Source organism: Lacerta agilis, chromosome 1 (assembly GCF_009819535.1).
Source record: "Lacerta agilis isolate rLacAgi1 chromosome 1, rLacAgi1.pri, whole genome shotgun sequence".
Classification (NCBI taxonomy): Eukaryota; Metazoa; Chordata; class Lepidosauria; order Squamata; family Lacertidae; genus Lacerta; species Lacerta agilis.
Genome location: NC_046312.1, coordinates 84,373,125 through 84,392,523, shown reverse-complemented (window position 1 = coordinate 84,392,523; position 19,399 = coordinate 84,373,125). Strand labels below are relative to the sequence as shown.

General features: G+C 43.8%; 1 protein-coding gene across 1 annotated transcript; it reads right to left on the bottom strand.

Annotated features, from left to right (window-relative positions):
• Nucleotides 1-5,581: 5,581 nt before the first annotated feature.
• LOC117053424 (protein lifeguard 3-like) lies at nucleotides 5,582-18,182 on the bottom strand. The gene is made up of 12 exons (XM_033161141.1): nucleotides 18,011-18,182; nucleotides 13,650-13,729; nucleotides 13,113-13,207; nucleotides 12,827-12,891; nucleotides 12,076-12,129; nucleotides 11,505-11,555; nucleotides 10,792-10,831; nucleotides 9,811-9,848; nucleotides 8,529-8,616; nucleotides 7,868-7,963; nucleotides 7,340-7,393; nucleotides 5,582-6,166 (listed from the first exon to the last, which is right to left on the bottom strand). The coding sequence occupies exons 2-12, from the start codon at nucleotides 13,699-13,701 to the stop codon at nucleotides 6,023-6,025; spliced, it is 777 nt and encodes a 258-aa protein (XP_033017032.1). The 5' UTR covers nucleotides 13,702-13,729; nucleotides 18,011-18,182; the 3' UTR covers nucleotides 5,582-6,022.
• Between the last annotated feature and the right edge of the window lie 1,217 nt (nucleotides 18,183-19,399).

Sequence of the window (19,399 nt, the reverse complement as noted above, 5' to 3'; positions counted from 1 at the left end):
GCGCCTTCGTTACCCATGTGACCTCTCGCCGCCGCGAAAGGGAGTCATGGGAGTTGTAGTGCCGGGGTCGCGTCCTTCTCCTCGACCTTGCTAGTACCTGACGCGCAGCAGGAGGAAGCGGGAGAGAACTTTTCCCCGAGATGGCGGCCGCTTGTAGGGTTCGAATGCAGGGTAGGGAGGGGAGGCGCGGCTGCCCGTGCAATGCGACCTTTGTGGGGAGGAAGCGGGGCCCGGCATCGGGGAGGAAAGAGCGAGCGGGTCGGCTGGTGAATTAGGCGGCGGCGAAAAAAGAGAAGGAGGAGGAGCTGCTGCTGCTGCTGCTGCTGCTGCTGCTGAGGCTGGTTAGGAGAGGAAGAGGTGTCGCCTAAAGAGCTCTGTGACTCTACGGAGATTCCCAGCCAGGGCCCAGGGCTCTACCCCACAGTATTTGTTTTAAATGTCACTTTTTCGTCCAACTCTCCCCAAAAACAGCGGCGAGCGGCAGACTCTGACTAAATCCGCTTCATAAATGCCATCGATCAGCTGGCAAGCAAAACAATGTAGGGCAGCAAAGCACAGAAGAGGTCAGAAGGAAAGGCTTCCGAGGCTGGAGGATTCTGTTCTGCCCTCCGTAAAATACGGGGGCTGAAACAATGAACATTTGTAAATCAAAATACCTGTTGTTCCCCACCGTTAGGTGAGATAAAAGGAAGCAAAGGAGTAATAGGGAAAGTATACATTGGCTGTACCCACACTAGGGCATCGACGTGGGTGATTTTTTGTGTGTGTTGTCCACACAGCACTTTCAAATTTATGCCTCTTATTTCCTGTCCACACTAGTGGGTGGCACTTGGTGGAATATATTCACGCTGTATTTGGTTGACTCTCCTCTCAATTAGTATTTCCCTGTCCTCCATGAGTTTTGGAAACCAGAGGTCCACTGTAGGCATGCATGCATGAATTTATTTAGACATCCACACGCACCTTAAGAAAATTGTCTGTGGGATAGCCTGACAAGCTTTCCACCAAAACCAACATTTCAGGCAAGTTTAAAAGTGGGCAAAATGACCATTGATTGATTGATTGATTGATTGATTTTTTTAACACAAGTTGTTGGGGTTTTTTTTTTTTAATCTACCAGATGTGTGCAAAAAAGCAGGTTTAAAAATGCTCCCTGTTTGTTGTGCCATGCTGCAACAACAGCCCATGGAGGAGCACTTTGTAAATCATGACCAGGTAGGTGAGGGCACAGACACCTCCAATCCCCAAAGCCTTGTTTTTATTTTAATAGAGCTCCTTTGCACTTCAGCAGCTCTGTGAAGAAGAGGACAGCCATGCCTGCCAAAGTATCCTTCCATGGAATTTGTTCAACGCACAGAAGCCCTATTAGTTTTCTGCATCTGACTGGCATTTTAGTCTCCTGCCAGGATTCGTTATACCAGAATTGTCCCAAGGATCAGGCACAATTAAAAGACACTTCACAATATGCTCACAAACACACTATGGGTGACCTCTTAAGACAGCTTAGTCTGCAGTGCATTCTTGCTTGGGAACTTTGTTGATGTCCACCTAGGAGCACACATTCACAGAATCAGACCACTAGGCACATTTTAATGTACATAAACTAAAAGGTTCAAAGATGTCACTGTAGTGTGTCTTTTTGCAGGCCTTCTTTCTGCCACTGTGAACCGAGTTGTAGGCTTAAGTGTGCCTTTCAGAACTCCTACCCGATCCTTCCACAGGAGCTGCAGGGCTTTGGAAGAATCACAGACAAAACCACAGTCTGGTGGAAAGACCTATGAACACGTGGCATATATTCCCACAGGGAGGAAGGGCAAGAACCCAATGAAGGCAGTTGGCATTGCTTGGTGAGCATCATTTCATCAGTTTGTTTTATGACCTCCCCAGGTTAGCTGTCAAACTTGCAGCTTACAATGCCAGGCAACTCAGTTTGATGCAAACGCTAAGGAACCCTTGCATATATGGGCTGGAGTATGGGAGTGGAAGGATATCAGGCTGTGGTGTGAGATTGAACAGCCCCAAGCAAAATCTTCCTGGGAGCAAGTTGTGGCTTATGTATTCTTTGCTTATGTATTCTTCCCAGGGCCATTGGTTTCCCTTCTGGCATCATCCTTTTCCTCCTCACTAAGCGAGAAGTGGACAAGAACCGTCTGAAGCAGCTGAAAGTCCGCCAGAAGATGAGGGCATCCAATGAGGGAGAGTATGAAAGAGAGCGATACAAGACATCATTGCGAGAAACAGAGGGACTTGCTCAAACAAAATCCTAGCCCTGGGATGAAAGTGGCTAGAACTCTCAGTCGTTGCCACTTTTAAGATGCTATATCTCTGTACCAGAGTACTTTGTAGTGTATTGGAGTACCTTGCAGGTATTGGCTTCTGCCACCAGCAGTTATTCCGGTTCATTCTCTGAATCTGCATGAGGCACCATACAGCACTGTATGAAATGTAATCAGCTGATTTCTCATGATGCCTTTGTGTGGGATTAAGCAGAGGTTATCAATAAATTCCCTACAACCGTCAACATTAGAAAACAGCACTGCAGTCTGGCTTGGCATCATGTTGTAGGTCTCTTGGGTTAAAAGATGATCTTCTTTTGGGTCTGAGTAATATTTAGGGGTGGTGGAATTATAAGCGCAAGGACAGTAGTTATGTAAGCAATGTTTGGCAGCAAGGACTCATTAAGCCCATCTTCTTGTACTTTCTAGATCAGCAGCATATTTAGGAATAAATCTGTGTTCTCATCACATTTTTTATACAAAAAAAAAATTGGCCAGAGAGGAGACCAGGTCTCATCATTCACACCTTGCAGATTGGCATAAAATTGACCCATTAAATCATTGAAATTGAAAGTGTGAAGACAGATTCATTGCAGATGCTTATGGAGAATCCAAGCAGGTTTGTTTTCTTGTATAGTTTTGAGCATGTGGTGAACTGACTGGCTATAATCCAACAACCTGTCATGGATGCTTTAGCTCAGATTCCTGCATTGCAGGGGCTTGGACTAAATGACCCTTGGGGTCCCTTCCAACTCGTAAGATTTTATGATTCTAACAGAATTAGACCAACACAATATTTGATTTCCTAAACACTGGTGGTATCATTACAGGGTCCTTTCTAACATATTAAATCATGTGTAATATTATAGTGAGCAATTGCTGTTTGTAAGCATTTTTGTTAGTCAAATATATTGTTCCCATGTCTCTTCCACACAGAGTGCCTTCTGCCATCCTGCATACCTATAAAAGTGTGGTGTTAGTTCCACTGTAATGTAACAGTTGGCACAAACACCACTCACAGCTTTCAATAACTTCCCTAATGACTAGGATTGTGTAGCCGTACCAGCAAGCTGAGAGATGAAGTAAAAGGAACAGCTGTTTCTAGTCAGTTCCACAAACCATTAATTGTCCAGACACTGCATTTATGGTATTATTAAATTACATAGATTAAAAGTATAATTTTTCAGTGTTCTTCCCCCACCCCATACATGGGTTTTAGAGCATGTGTTTTAATTCTCATAATTAATAGTTGGGTGCATTTCATTTTTTAAAAAAGAGGCGTTTGTATTTTTTGTATCTCATGCCAATTTGAGGGTGGGTCAAGTAAGATAGGGGGCTAACAACCCTGCAGAGGTCATCCTTATTCATTCTTGCTCTCTACAGGGGAGGCATTTGTTTTATGAGAAATAAAAGGGACTATGTGGTCTTATTCTTGACAAAGAATCCATCTCTTTCACATACTGAAGGCCGTGTTCAGACACACACACACACGCTTTATTGACATTAAAAAAACAAATCAACATACATCTAAATTATCCAGAAGAAAGAAAAAAGGCTAAGAATAATATTTGTTACATCACATCACAATACATTCTTCTTGAATTTCTAACGTGTTCAGAGACTTTCATATGCTCAAACAGGGATGGGTGTACATGTTGCCTACATCCACACCAGACAGCCCAGCAGGCACCAAAAAATAGAAACACACCACTGCCGTTCACCGGTGGGAGCCACTCTTTGTGTTGCCACATTGCAGGAGGACATCCAGTTCCCTCTATTTGGGGGTTTTGCAGTAGGGAGTGGATGTGGCCAGAGACAGTCACCACAGCCTCTCATAGGCCTCCTGTACTTACCTAACTGGTCCTGGTGGGAGGGAAGGAGCTGGCTGCAGCACATACTTGGGCCACCTGGTCCTGTGACACCTAGATCAGGGGTAGCCAGAGTATGCTAATGAACTTGGCTGATCTTTGCCATCCTGCTTCGTTCGTGAAGTTCAAGAGGAATATGGGGGATTCTTGCCCTACCCCCAAGATACCTTTTCTCTCCCCACCTTACACAAGAATCCTTGTTTCTGGGATTCCATGGTCTGCAAATGGTTTGTCCAAAGGTAAGTCTCCCATGAATCAGTCACAGGTATTTTAAAACGCGGACTGGTGCCCTCATATCCTTTGTGGGCTTGCCATAGGCATCTGCTTGGCTACTGTGAGAAATGGGATGCAGGACTAGATAGGCCCCTCATCCCACCCCATACTTAATGTGGGGAGTTAAAATCCCCAGTTTACACTCAACACAGCCTACTACAGTGGTGGTGAACCTATGGCACACGTGCCAGAGAGGGCACTCGGAGCCCTCTCTGTGGGCACACGTACCATCGCCCCAGCAGGGCCATAGCTTCCGTGCCGGGGGTGGGGGAGGAAGAGGAGAAGAGGGCTTGCGGGCACCATCCAAAGCCTGCAGCACCAGGGCCTGGCGAGCAAGCGAGGGAGGGGCTGAGCAGGCATTGACTTGATCCGCCAGGTCCTCCCGGCAGTCTCTTTTTCTGCTCTGGAGGAAGCTGCCTTGAGTTCAGCAGGGCTTAACTCCCAGGTCAGTAAGTATATAAAGACGGCAACCTAAGAAGGGGCTGCTGGGTTTACATGTTCGCTGGGCTTTTCCGCGAAAGCCAACAGAAATTCATTCCGTGGAGGCTGCAATCAAACGGCAGCCAAAGAAACGTCAAAATAATAATAATAATGATATTTATACCCCGCCCATCTGCCTTGGTTTATTTATTTATATTCATTTGTATGTGCGCACGCAGACAATCATTCTTATCTCATATTAAAATTTGGGAAAGGGTGGCTCTTAGTACAGCCCTCCAGTGTACACTAGTGGCCAAAATTGTGGAACCTTCTGGGGGAAAAAATGTATTTCCGAGGTTTGATGGCTCATAACACCACTTTGTTTTGAAGTAATACCAGTGTTGTTTTTTCTGTGGGGATGGCGGGGGACGCATACCCCTAAACATTTTGTGAATTTAACGGGAGAAGAAATTCACTATTTATTTTTCCCAATTTGAACTGCATTCATTTCCCCCTGGTGGTGATTTTCTTGAGTCAAAATGAGAGTACCCCTAAACATTTTTTTTTTAAAAAAAAGCACTGAGTTATACCATAAAATTATATATCAATGGAAATATAATTTAATGAAGAACGTGATGCAATAACTTTTATGAAGGATTATTTATTACAACAGCAGTCATAAAGAAGAAACATGAAACACACAGAAAAAATGAAATATACAGGTTAAATTGCCGTGTTGACACTTTGCGATAAAGAAGTGGGTTTTGGGTTGCAGTTTGGGCACTTGGTCTCTAAAAGGTTCGCCATCACTGGCCTACTACATTACACAGTGCTATATTAACATAGGCTCCAATCCAGGAAATCAATTTGTGCCCATGACACTGAAACCAGCGGGGTTTAAATCAATTGTGACTATAACACATCTCATGGATTTCAACAGGACCTAAGTGCAAATAACTTTCTCTGCAATTGAGCATTTTCATGCAGTCAAATTTCATGCAAAATTTTAATGGCCACACAAAAATGCCTTAGTGGTGGAGTGGTTATGCCTCAACTTTGTGTACCATCAGTATAGGATCTCTGCAAACAACAGACTTGTGTGCTGGTGAAGAGGGAAAAGGTGAAGAACCTTTTCACCCAAATGCAGAGACAAAGTCCTGGCCCTAAGTATAGGTCCCACAGTCCCTAATTCCTACCCACAAGCCGTGTGAAGGAAAGGAAGATGTAGATGACATCTATGTAGATCTGGATGGCTCCATAAATGTAATCCTCGGGACTGATGGCATATTTCCTGTTCCCCAGCAGCAGCTGAGTATCATACGCAAGGAACTGTAAGGAATCACAAAGCAGCATTTAGCCACATCATTCAATAAACAGTCTATCTTTAAAGCTTCCTTCTTTCCCCATCAACAGCCTTTGATTCCCACCTCAACCGTTGGTTTGATTTCCTGCTCCCCAACTGTTCCTGATGTAAATCTTCTCTCACTGCTTCTTCCCTGGCTAGGGAACCATTTTGTGGTTTGCCTCAGGCACCAAAATGTATCGGGCTGGGGCTGCCATGGTCCCTCTGATTTACCCCTCCTCACACCCGCTATTGATTAAAGTGCGGGGGGCAGCTATGTGGGACCAAACTAAATGAAAAATGCTGTTACAGGTGGGTAGCCGTGTTGGTCTGCCATAGTCGAAACAAAATAGAAAATTCTTTTCAGTAGCACCTTAGAGACCAACTGTGTTTGTTCTTGGTATGAGCTTTCATGTGCATGCACACTTCTGTGTATCTGAAGAAGTGTGCATGCACACGAAAGCTCATACCAAGAACAAACACAGTTGGTCTCTAAGGTGCTACTGAAAAGAATTTTCTATTTTGTTTTGAAAAATGCTGTGTCTAGTTTGGTCCCGAGATTCCCACTTAGTCACTTGGAAACTTTTCTTAAGCCTATTGCAATACAGCAAGGCCCAAACCAATTCAAAGTAATTTGCAGCTGCAGTTAAGCATTCCTGTTTCATTGGTGTCTGCAAACATAGTGATAGCTACAAAGCCAAGGATCTTCATGTTCCAGCATCTTCCCACAAAATTGGTACCCACCTCCTCAACTCAGTTGCCATTGGCTTTAGCACACATCTATTTGCTATAAAGCTACATTGCATAGTACTGTCAGCCATACTTGTCTTTTGGCTGAGGAGCAAGGTAGAAACGTAAGCAATAAATAAATCTTGCTAGAAATCTAAAGATGCTACACAAAATCCACTCTCCAAAGCCTTTCCTTGTTTTTGTGCCCCTCTAGCTTCATTTGCCTGTTACGCTGCTAGTCTGGGACAGCCAGAAAATCCTTGCAGGGTCCCTGCCTTAAAGAGGTGGTGGCGAAACAGGAAACTCTTGAGTTGTTGCCTATCAGAATCAGAATTAACACAGCACACCCAGAATATTCAGAATGCTGCACATATATTGTCTCAGAAAACAGGTGCCTCTATTCATGCAATCAACAGTAAATCTCTACTAACCAGGGTGAAGACTACGGCAGAAATGGCTGCATAAAGCAAGTCGAGCCAGTACATCTGCAAGAAGAGAAAAAGAGCATAAACTAATGAGTTTTTACACCTCAGCATGAGAAAGGTTAAGTAGTCACCTAGCGAGAGACCTGCTGGTATGTATTTATTTATTTATGTTTCTGAGTAGCTGTTTCTCAAAATTATCGACGGTGACTTAACAGAAATAGAAGTACGTTTTAAAAACAAAAATATTCCCATGGAGAACATATTGCGTACTGAAGAGATGCTTAAAGCAGCAGGCCAAGGGAATAAAGTTGAACTTCTAAACAGGCCTTGGTCCAAAGGAAGGGAATGAACTTTTTCAGGAAAGGGGGACGTTGGGCAAAGGCAGTCATTGCTCAAAGCCTCCTGAAACAACACAGCAACCCCCACCGAACACACATACACACACATATCAACTGGGATCGCTTTGCCACTGGAAGCTTTGTGGTACTGCTGATCCCATAGGCCAGCAAGTTCCCCCTGCCCCCAGCCACTTACGTATTTGCAGCTCAGGACAATGGCAGTGGCAATGCCAGTCACCATGAAGACAATGGCCATGATACAGAAGAAACCACGCCAGGTTGTGAGATCCACCTGTCAGCAGAGGAAGTGACAATATTACTGCCCAAACGTATTCAGTTATGAAGTCCTACGTCTACAACATACAGCTGATGTGAAAGTTTAAGGCAAAAAGCAAGAACCGCCTAAGCGTAGACTACTTTGTATTGAGTGTTTCCATGTTCGTATCCATGGAAATCCAGTGTGTGAGGAAAAGGAAGGCCTCTAGTTTAGAACTCTCCAGGCTGGAACCAGTTTTCTACCTGCATATACCGTTTTTAAATGGAGGGGTATTCACAATTGCAGCCATTGGTCTGCATTATTACATCTATGGTGTGTTCCCCCCCCGGAAGATCAGCTCATGGGAGCATACAAAAGAGAAGGGTGGCTGTCTAGCGCCTAACTCATGAAATGGAGGGCTGCGTGTTGTAATGACAGGCCAGGTGTACATAACACCATGACAAGGAATTTCTTGTTTATGACAAGGGCATTGTATTGTAAGGGTGGGATCCAAACATGTTTAGCTAAGTCACCAATTCCACCACAGGGCAATCACCCTTCCTAAGCCTGCAAACTGTACTGGAAAAACGGGCTTTCTCACCTTTGTCTGAAAGGAGAAAACAGTGACAGTGATGGTTACAACTGCTGTGATGATCATGGCAATGATTACACTCTTGGTCTCATACACGCTGGTAACAAAAAGGTAAAAAAAAATCATACATTTTTGTTGTTAAAATAATTTTATTATAATGTGAGAGCAACAACAACAACAAAATTAGGCACAATGTACTTTTCAAACTTGAGGGGTTGTATCCAATGCTCCAGCCACATGATTTTGCTGGTGCAAACATAGGAAAATAGGAAGCTGCATTATACCAAATCAACCTTCCAGTTCATCCAGCTCAGTTATGCCTACACTGACTGGCAGCAGCTCTCCCAGGTTGCAGGCAGGTTTCTCTCAGCCCTAAGAATTGAAGCTGGGAGCATCTGCATGCAGAACTATGACCCTTCTGCTTCCTCTCCTCACCCTGTGCACCTACAAAATGTGCTCCATAGAATCCCCCAATGCTGCAGAGCTGATTTTGAGGGCATGCGGGGGGCTGGAGGGGACAGGAGAGGAAGCAGCTCTGTGGCACACAACAAAGTACATTGTGCCAGCAGAGCTGCAGCATTGAATATCATCCTCTTACAGCCAAAAACAACACCACTTGTAAAACTGCATTATCAAAAACATGACAGGTTACATGCCCATATTTTTTCACCAAGAAGGAACACCATTTATTTAATCAAGAATCCACTCGATTGTTTGCTTCTCTCACAGTGGAATCCTAGGGATGTTTACTCAGAAATAAGCTCCACTATGTTCAATGGAATTTCCCCAGTAGCAATTAAAGAATCTAGTAAGAGCTTTTTGTGGTTTCTTTAAAGGTTTTTAAAGGAGAGGCTGGAGAGTCATCTCCCAGGGAAGCTGTGGCAGCAGATTGCCAGCATCAGCAGGAAGTTGGAGTAGATGACCTTTGGTCAGTTCAACTCCAAGCACCCGTAATTCTAGGTTTGTTTAGGATTGCAGACTTAATTTTGCATTATTGGCTATTGTTTCCCTCACTACTACCTCCTGTACTTTCCACCTGCTGAACTTTTCACATTCTGTCAGGAAGTTAAATTATTTCCACACTTTTGCTAAGCATTTTATTCTATTCTATTTTATTTTTTTGACAGCCACAACCATAGAAATGAGTTCCATGCAGAGGGGTGAAAAGGGATGTGCAGTAGTGTCTGGGGATATGACCTATTTGGAGACATTTTCTAAATCCAGCTCAGAAACAGCTTCCCACTGTGTAGGCATCTACTGTATCGCTTCCATTTACCCCTTTGCACAGTACCTTGCGATTGTGCCAGTCATGAATGCCGTGGACATGGTCTAGGGGAAATCAGAAAACAAAAAAAAATTAACACAGCATCATCTACACTAGAGATGGTGAACATGTGGCCTTCCAGATCTAACAGCTCCCGTAATCTGTGGCCACTGACCATCATGGCTGGGACATATAGGAGTTGGAGTCTGTCAGGGGATCCTCCAGAGGCAGCGGAGAGCAGGCTGAGGTGGAGGGAGGGACCCCTGATGTTGAAAGTACCCAGCACCGCCAGAAAAGCCCAGAGACTTCCTGTGGGAGCGATAGGCAGAGAGAGAGAGTTCCGTGGCGGAAGGGCAGTCAGATGTTGCAGGGTCCCGACACCAACTGATGTACATATACAGATTCTGAGTCATTGCCTTTTACTCGTGAGGAGCACCACTGGACCCTTACAGAGTCCAACAACATCTGGAGGGTCACAGGTTCCCCACCTCTGACCTACAGCATCCTTGGACCCCCTAGTTACACATCAGGACAAATAGTTTCTGCTTCGTCCATTCTTTACGTAACAGAAATACCTTACCTGCTACTCTGTGCTGGCCCTTTCCCTAGCACTATGGCAATCATCCAGTCAGCACAAGCTTTTCACCTCACCAGATGGAACGACCCCCCACCCCTCTTTCCCCTACATACTTTTCTGTGTCTTCTCTCACACATACCCAAAGGGTGTGGGTTAAAGAAAAGGGGGAAACCCCACTTCCACTAGCAAGGCTAGTTAGTTGACCCCAATATTTAATGTACAAAGGTGTTCTGAATTTCTGAAAAGGGGATAGTATTGCAAGTCTGTATTTTTTACATACTAAACTAATTCGGACAATTTATTTTGCTTGAAGATTTGTGGCGAGTCAAATGCATTGCCCTACACTTCATCTTGGGCCCTTCTTCCACCATCTCCCCCCAACAGAGATTTTGCATCATTCCAATTTAAACCACACCAAAAACTGTACTTACAAAGATAGTCATGAGGATTATGTTCCATGGGAAGCGCCTCCTGAAAGACACCAGCAAGAGAGGCAGGGAGTACGTGCAGGCGGTCTCACCTCAAGAAAAGGAGCCGTTCTGAGAGAATCCAACAGACTGATGACACTGCACTTCAAACCTCCTAATGCATGGGTAGGCAAACTAAGGCCCGGGGGCCAGATGCGGCTCAATCACCTTCTAAATCCAACATGCGGATGGTCCAGGAATCAGCGTGTTTTTACATGAGTAGAATGTGTGCTTTTATTTATTTGTTATTTGTGGGGCATAGGAATTTGTTCTTTTTTCCCCTTCAAAATATAGTCCAGCCCCCCACAAGGTCTGAGGGACAGTGGACCGGCCCCCTGCTGAAAAGGTTTGCTGACTCCTGTCCTAATGGCTGCTCCCAGCGGCTTTATGGAGATGTTAAATTGGGGAAAATACCAAGTTCCCTGTAGCACAACTGACAGGGGACCGAGTCAGCCAGTAGTTCTCTCTCTGAACTGGCCCTATGGACAGAAGTGAAGCCACTGCACCCAGAGAGCTGGCCAAGTAAGATACTAAGGCAATTTATATCCAAAGCTATTGTCAAAATGCCAACTCCTTTGACAAGTCCATCTTCTGTCACTGTTCCCTCCCTATGAGTCCCAATAAATGTTGAAACTCTGTTTTTTGTGTGATCACAAATGTCGTCAACAGATACTTACTGGATGCTTCTACACAAGGCCAGCACAAGGTAGCAGATCAAGAATACAGCACTAGGGATGAAAAAGAGAGAGAGAGAGATGACTTATTTAAAACTAGCTGGCAACTCTAATAAATAAACAGCTTTCCAAATGTAGGAGGTCCCTCAAGCCATTCTTGAACCAAGAAGGGAGATAGCCTCCATACAAAAATAATATCTCCCATCAATTGACTATGCATGTTTGTTATTTAATTGAATAGAATTTATATACTTTTTAAACATCAACAGCATTTTACATAAAATATTAAAAGCACAGTAAAATTACCAGTAAAATCAGATGTCAACTCTTCATCAGAAAACTATGGATGAAGAAGGCAGGTTTCTTCTAGGGAAGGATACCATGTGCAACTTATTCCCCAGAGGCCCCCTGCACAACACAGGGTAGTTGTGAAATGGTAGTGATGGAAGTTATAGGAGAGAGAGGGTGAGAGAATCTGACATGACGCAGCTTAGCTGGCCAGTAGAGCAATCTGTCTTGGCAACAGGTCAAGAGCGGAATTTGGCTCTGCATCTGTAAAGGGAGTGATACTTACTAAGATACATAGTACAGGGCAATATTCCTTTGCACATAATGGCTCACAGGGTGTCTGTGGAGAAGGAAGAGAGCACAAGATGATATACCTGCCCTGGTTCTTGCAGTTCTGTACTGCCAGAATAGTTTCTGGATCAGAACATGGCGGGCAGAATCCAGCTGGATTTTGGAGGAGCATTTTGCCATTTTTCCATAGTGAAAATGATGAAACTTTGAAAGGACAGGGTTTTTTAATTTATGTTTTCCTAAAAAAACAAAATTATAACAACGGAGAAACGATGCAATGGACCAATTATTTCATTGAATAATTTTGCATGGTTTTTTATGGCAAAAAGAAAAAGGGGGGAAGAACCCATTCAAATATCTCTTTATTAAAGATTTTGAGAAAAGCCAAGGTCACAAAATAAAGTATCCCCTCCCATCTAGAAAAAAAAGTTCTACAAAACAAGCCCAAATGACAGAGAGGCAGATATTTGAGCAATTTTACCACTTTAAAATTGCAGGACAGATTAAAAAATAAAGAAATAAAAAACAAATCAACATAAAATACTTTCCCCCTGATTTTAGGGAAATGGCATAGGTACGGAATTCCATCTGCTACAATCTAGAATCTGAATTTCCAAATGGAGCTAAATGGGGACAGAACTAACCAGATGTCAGAATAGTGGGGTGGAACTGGTTCATTCTGATAACCCCTCCCTTTAGAGTTCCAGAACCCCTCCAGAGTTCCAGCAGAGCACCAGAAAACTTACGAAAAAGTGAAGAGTGCAACAATGCCCACAGTCACCAACAGCTGAAGGGTGATGATGCTGTAGACCTGGTCATGAAGACAAACAAGATGTGAGCATCTGCATACATATATAAATGCAAACAAGCATGTTGCTATTTACAGATGCCAAGGTAGCCCAGCAGCAAGATCAGATTCATGAATTCATGAATGGTGACTGTTGCTGAACTGTGTACTAGAGCACCTTGACCCTATCATATATGCCTTCTCCTTCTCCCTCTCCCTCTCCCCCAAAGTGCCTTCAGACTTACCTTGCGAATGAAAGTTTGCCGGACATTCTTGTCAACCCAATAAGCAATGCCAAAACCCCCATCTTCCTCTACGAGACACTCCAAATCTGTTGTATCTGATGACAAACAGCAACATTTGTTAGTGTAAATTTCATAGCCACAAGATCTGGATGGTACAGATCCCACCCTAGGGCCCACAGACACTGCTGGAGCATTGCTTTTCCACACTTAGCATGAAGTAGAATTCAAACAGTGGTTCTACAGGACCTTTAATATTATCCATCAATACCCACTGCGACCCCAATAGTTGTTGGTAGCCCCCACCAGAAATATAGTTTAAGAAATATATTAACTATGCATTTAACATCCCATCTATTTTGGTTCTTGGCTTGCCTAGCACCTGGTGCCTCTCCTCATACCAACTCTCAACTTTCCTCCCTGTTTGTGAAGATTCTCCTGTCCCCCAGCAATTTGCAATATTCTCGCCCTTCACCCCTCTGCCACCTTTCTCGCAGAATCTCTGCTTTTAACCAGGTGAGTCGAAGTATGCTCTCGCACCTGCAGCTCCAGTTTTCTTGTCATCATAGGGAGGTGGACTCTGCTCTGCCATGATGTCTCAGGGAGGCCTAGCACAGCACCTGGAAAAAAACCAAGGAGGTAAACCCTCATTATCACTTGTGCCTTCTATTACAGCCTTGGAGAGTGAAAACAAACATAAAATACAGGATACAAAATACAACATGCCCATCCCTGAGGCAGCACCCCAGTTTCTCTGAACTGCTGGTTCTGAAAATACCAGGCAAAAGGAGCCCAGCAAGGTGTGCCAAGCATAAACCATAAGGCAAAAGGTGTCGGATCCAGAGTGCAGCGTTCAAAATTCACCAGGTGCCAGGGGAATTTTGCTTCTGGCTATCAGCCACTTGCAACCAAGTAAAGATGCCCAGGTGCCAGGATGGCGCCTGATATCTCCACCATCTGGAGGTGCATGCTCAGGAATCCTTGGATCTTAACTGTTTTCACACACTAGCAACACATCCTGTAGAATTCTATCCATTATATTTGAATTTCAGAAACCAAAAAGTCATATTGAAAAATACAACTTTCAAGCTGTCTGGCCCCCAAATGACAATTAGGCATTCTGTTTTGGTGACTGTAACCCTGGTTTAAGGGGCCATTTGGAGCCTTGCTAATATATTTAAGTTTCTAACACGGCCAGAGCGATTGCTTATTTTCAGAGAGGCTGGCCTTCAGGAGGCTGTAAAGGCAGGACCGTAAAGAACAAAGATGAGGGAGTTTCTATAATGCATGAGTTGCTGGTGGTGGGAATTTAGACAAGGGGCTGCCACCTACTTCTGCTCAGCTGGAGCTACAAAGCACATTCTTAAGAACTGGCCTATGCATAAAAGAAGTGGTCTCTGAGGTAGCCTATCTCTAGGTTCCAACTCCTGTTCTTTCCCCATAGCCTGTTGCCTTGTCTTCTAGGCCCATGGAGGAAAGGTGTCTGCACTCCATGACATAGATTGGGCACAGGGAACCTTTAGCCCTCTAGATCAGGGGTAGGCAACCTAAGGCCCGGGGGCTGGATGCAGCCCAATCACCTTCTCAATCCAGCCCACGGACGGTCCGGGAATCAGCGTGTTTTTACATGAGTAGAATGTGTCCTTTTATTTGAAATGCATCTCTGGGTTATTTGTGGGGCCTACATGAGTAGAATGTGTCCTTTTATTTGAAATGCATCTCTGGGTTATTTGTGGGGCATAGGAATTCGTTCATTCCACACACCCCCAAAATATAGTCCGGCCCACCGCATGGTCTGAGGGTGGACCGACCCATGGCTGGAAAAAGGTTGCTGACCCCTGCTCTAGATGATGTTGCTGAACGACAATGCCCATCATCCCTGGCTATTGACCACGCTTGCTGGGGCTGATGGGAGTTGTGGTTCAGCAATATCTGGAGAGCCAAAGGTTCCCCACACCTGACATAGCTGAAGGTATCCATCATGACACTAGCTGCCTGATTTTCAGTGTTTCTTCAAAGAGACGTATATATTTTAATAAATGGAACATTGCAATGAAAAGGGGGGCAGGGGAGGCATTCTGGAAAAAAAAATCCTCACATTATGAGTTCTCACAGGAAGCGCAACCCTGAGCAAAATAAACTCTGTGGTTAAAGTGGGGGAAGGACTGCCTGCTACTGAAACAAAATAAAATAATAATAATAAATCCTTCCAGTAGCACCTTAGAGACCAACTAAGTTTGTTATTCGTATGAGCTTTCGTGTGCATGCACACTTCTTCAGATACTTCTTCTGATACCTTCAGAAAGCTCATACCAATAACAAACTTAGTTGGTCTCTAAGGTGCTACTGGAGGGAATTTCTTTATTTTTTATTTTGTTTCGACTATGGCAGACCAACACGGCTACCTGCCTGCCTGCTATTGGTTAGTCATCGCCCCTTTTTTCCTAATGGGTCAGTCACTTCTAAATGCAAGTATTCTCAGAATACATACATATATTATTGTAATATTAATACGCTACCACCCCCCGACATCTGAACAGCATTTGGTTCTCTTTTTTCCCATTTCCTCACTAACTTTACTGGACAGGTGATGGACAGCTTGAACAAATAATCAACAATATATATATCATATTTCAGTTCTTCTTTTCTTCCAGTTGACTTCCTTCATCCTCAACATGGTTCTCTTTTCATTTTTGGTAAACTGTCTCCTTCTTATTTTGTTATTAACTCTTTTTTATTTCTGCTTTTTAACTTAAAGGCCATAATTTATTTTGCAAAAGTTAATTGAAACAAGTCCAAGTATTAATTTGAGGTCACTCCTTTTTAAGGTATCCTCTATATTTTCCCCATTCTTTTTGAAATTTTTGTTTGGGCTGACCCCTAATAGCCTCTGTCAGTCTGCCAAATTGGCAGCGTTTGGTTCTATGACAGAGGGGATATGAGCCTGACAGCTCTCTTTATTATATATTCACATTCAAGATCTTTTAGAGAATGTGTGGGGGAACCTTTAGCCCTTCAGATGTTGCTGAACAACAACTCCCATCATCCCTGGCCATTGGCCATGCTTACTGGGGCTGATGGGAGTTGTCCTTCAATGGTCCCCCATTGCTGTTTTTGAGACTATCAATGTTTCTAATAACAATTAATACAGCGTACAAATGTATCTGCAAGCATACGATGATATGTGAATAACATGCATGCTTAAAATTGGCACTGCATTTTACATCCGTCAAAGTCATAGAAACACAGGTGCCTATCTAGTTCTGTATCCTGTTCTTATGGTGGTCAACCACGTGTGTGGAGCAACAGGTGATTTCCAGCAACAGGTATTCAGAGGCATACTTACCTAGTGTTATCTAGCTGCCACTGATATACTTATCCCTCCATGAATTTGTCTAATCCTCTTTTAAAGCCATCCAAGTTGGTGGCCATCATTTCCTCCTGTGGGAGTGAATCCCATAGTTCGACTACATGCCGTATGAAGAACGTACCTTCTTTTATTTGTCTCGAAACTTCCAGCATTCAGTTTTGCAGCCCGGTTCCAGTATTAGGAGAGGAGGAGACAAACTTCTTTCAATCCACTTTCCCCACATCATGTATAATCTCATACAACTCTACCTTGTCCCTTCTTACTCAGTTTTTCCAAACTAAAAAGCCCCCAAAGTTGCAACGGTTTCATCCACACGGGAGAGCTCCTCCACCCACTTGATCATTCTGAGTAATGGAGATCTACTTTCTGCAGCAATTCACAGCAAGTAGCACTGTACATCAAAGAAACCTCAAAATATCTCACTGACAAGGCCATCTTCCTCAAACAAAACAAAATAAAAAAATAAAAAAATCCTTCCAGTAGCACCTTAGAGACCAACTAAGTTTGTTCTTGGTATGAGCTTTCGTGTGCATGCACACTTCTTCAGATATCTGAAGAAGTACAGTATCTGAAGAAGTGTGCAGTATCTGAAGAAGTGTGCATGCACACGAAAGCTCATACCAAGAACAAACTTAGTTGGTCTCTAAGGTGCTACTGGAAGGATTTATTATTATTATTATTATTATTATTATTATTATTATTATTATTTTGCTTTGGCTATCTACCTGTTCCTCAAACAAATATCTTCCATAAACTTTGAAACATTGCAATTCAAAGGAAATAGCTTCAAGACATACTCAAACTTGCGACTCTCTGGGGCATTTCTCAATATTATTTCTTAATGGCACAATTTCATGGCATATTTTTGCCAGTTTGCCTGAATCAGCGGCTTCCATAAACACACCTTCAACATGTTCGAGCAGATAAAGAACCATTACTGCTCCATTATGGAACAAGAGCATTCAAACAGGCTCTTGTATCAACTGTGCTTAGTATCAACTGTGGCATGGCACAAAAGCTACATTTTCACCTCAATAATTAGTGCATTTGCACATAAAAGGAAAGCTTGTGTTAATTTTTTTTAATCAAATGACGTCTCACTCTTTTTTTAAGAGTCTTATTTTGATATTTTGCATTGTCGTTATTATGGGTTAAGGATCTCTGAAGCTGGAAGTGGCCTGGGCCTGTCTGGACCCGAGAGGGTCTGCTCGCACGTGTGATGATGTGGGTTTTAGAGTAGCGTTTATCCCTAGGTAGGTCCCGTCGGAAAAGTCACAGCCGGTGGTCCTTGTGCCAGTCGATTGATTTCCAGGCAAAAATGAGCTGGAAGTTATTGATCCCCTCAAGATCAAATCAGACTCCACCCCCGCCCCTGAAACTTAGAGTGGGAATTAAAATTAGACCTGAACTTTGGAGACTGGGACTTTTTCGCTGGCTAGAGTGATGCCCGTCCAAACCGAAGCGACCCCCTACGCAATGTGACTGAGCACGGGTACCCAATCCCTTGCCCCAAATTTCTCAGCATCCTTACCTTAACCCGTGTGCCTAGCTCCGGCACCCTCTTCTCCCGTTGCCAAAGTCTTAAACCGAAAAATGACCTACGGCACTTCGAAGTAAATCCCGAGAATGATGGGAGAAAAGTTCCCAGAAATGACGAGGAAGTGATGGGAGGGGGAACGTTTGGTCTCCTCCCTATTGCCTGAAGTGGGCTCTGGGATGGAGCGGGAGTGCCCCTAAGAGGCGAGCTGGAGCTATTGCAAGCATCCCTTGCGTCGAGAGCTCAGGGAGGAAATGTTAACACCGAGGTCAAAGGAAATTTTTCGCCTAAAAAGTAGCACTAGAAGTCTTGGAAGGCCTCAAATCAGCAGATTTCCTCCTGGGTTCAGTCCTTCTCCTGGAATCATGTACTAGCCACTACTGTTTGAACCAACACTTGCCTTCTGATGAACACTTTGGGCAATTGCAAGGTTAATATTCCTCCAAATTGCAAAAAATGCATAACACTTGCAGATAGACACACTTCTGGCTTTTGAGCACATCAGGGGCAAGTCATTAAGGTAAGTCATAAATGAAGTCTGGCGTTGTAATCCATGTGAATAGACATACTAAATGGGGTTGAAGCAGGACGTTGGGGTTGTGAAAGCCCAAAGATCATTTTAGGGTTAAGAGGAACACTTAAGGGTGGTGGCAGCGGCTGCCTCCCAGCACCTGCCACCTGAGGTGGTTGCTTCACTTTGCCTAATGATAGGGCCAACCCTGCATGCCCCTGTTCTTTGATTTGTATTTCTGTGGTTGGGGGAGTGTTACAGAGACATAAAAATTGTATTGGGGAAGCAGCAAACATCAGTTTACAGTGCATAGGCTTCTAGTAGTAGTCTGGGAATATAATACTGTACATAAGACTTTGTGGTGTCAGAGTGATCAGACCTTTGTGCCTTATTGAGACTGCAAGTGCATCTCAAAGTTGAAGAAAAAAACAGAATGCAAACACAAAGGAAACAAGAAACCCACAAAAACAGATTAGTTCAGAATCCACACCATGTTTCCCAGATCTTCTGAGACGGAAGGAGGAGTCAGCCTGCTAAGCAAATGGGCAACCAGTGCATATCTCTTGCCTAAAATTCCAAGTATGTTAGTACTTGGCCAATAAAATTATTCCTTATTCCTTTTGGGATAGATAGGGATCCTTTAACTATTTAGAACAAGGTAATGTATGCTGTATGATTTACTGTGCACATAACTACTGTCTGAAGCAGCACCCTACTATTGTCAACACTATCCTTTCCCCAACCTGGTGCCCTGCAGATGTTTTAGACTACAACTCCCATCAGCCTCATCTGCACCTCGGTGACCTCATCAAATTCCATGACTTTCAGTGTCACCCAGTTGTGTTACTTGTTTTTCAGAAACCCATGCTGGG

What these genes read in the sequence shown, in the direction of transcription:
- LOC117053424 (XM_033161141.1), bottom strand. Translation starts at nt 13,701, where the DNA reads ATGGCAGAGCAGAGTCCACCTCCCTATGATGACAAGAAAACTGGAGCT. An exon ending in CAAGAAAACTGGAGCTGCAG is followed by an intron (nt 13,208 to 13,649) that starts GTGCGAGAGCAT and finishes GTTTGTCATCAG; the next exon opens with ATACAACAGATTTGGAGTGT. An exon ending in CTGCCGTAGTCTTCACCCTG is followed by an intron (nt 6,167 to 7,339) that starts GTTAGTAGAGAT and finishes GATTCCTTACAG; the next exon opens with TTCCTTGCGTATGATACTCA.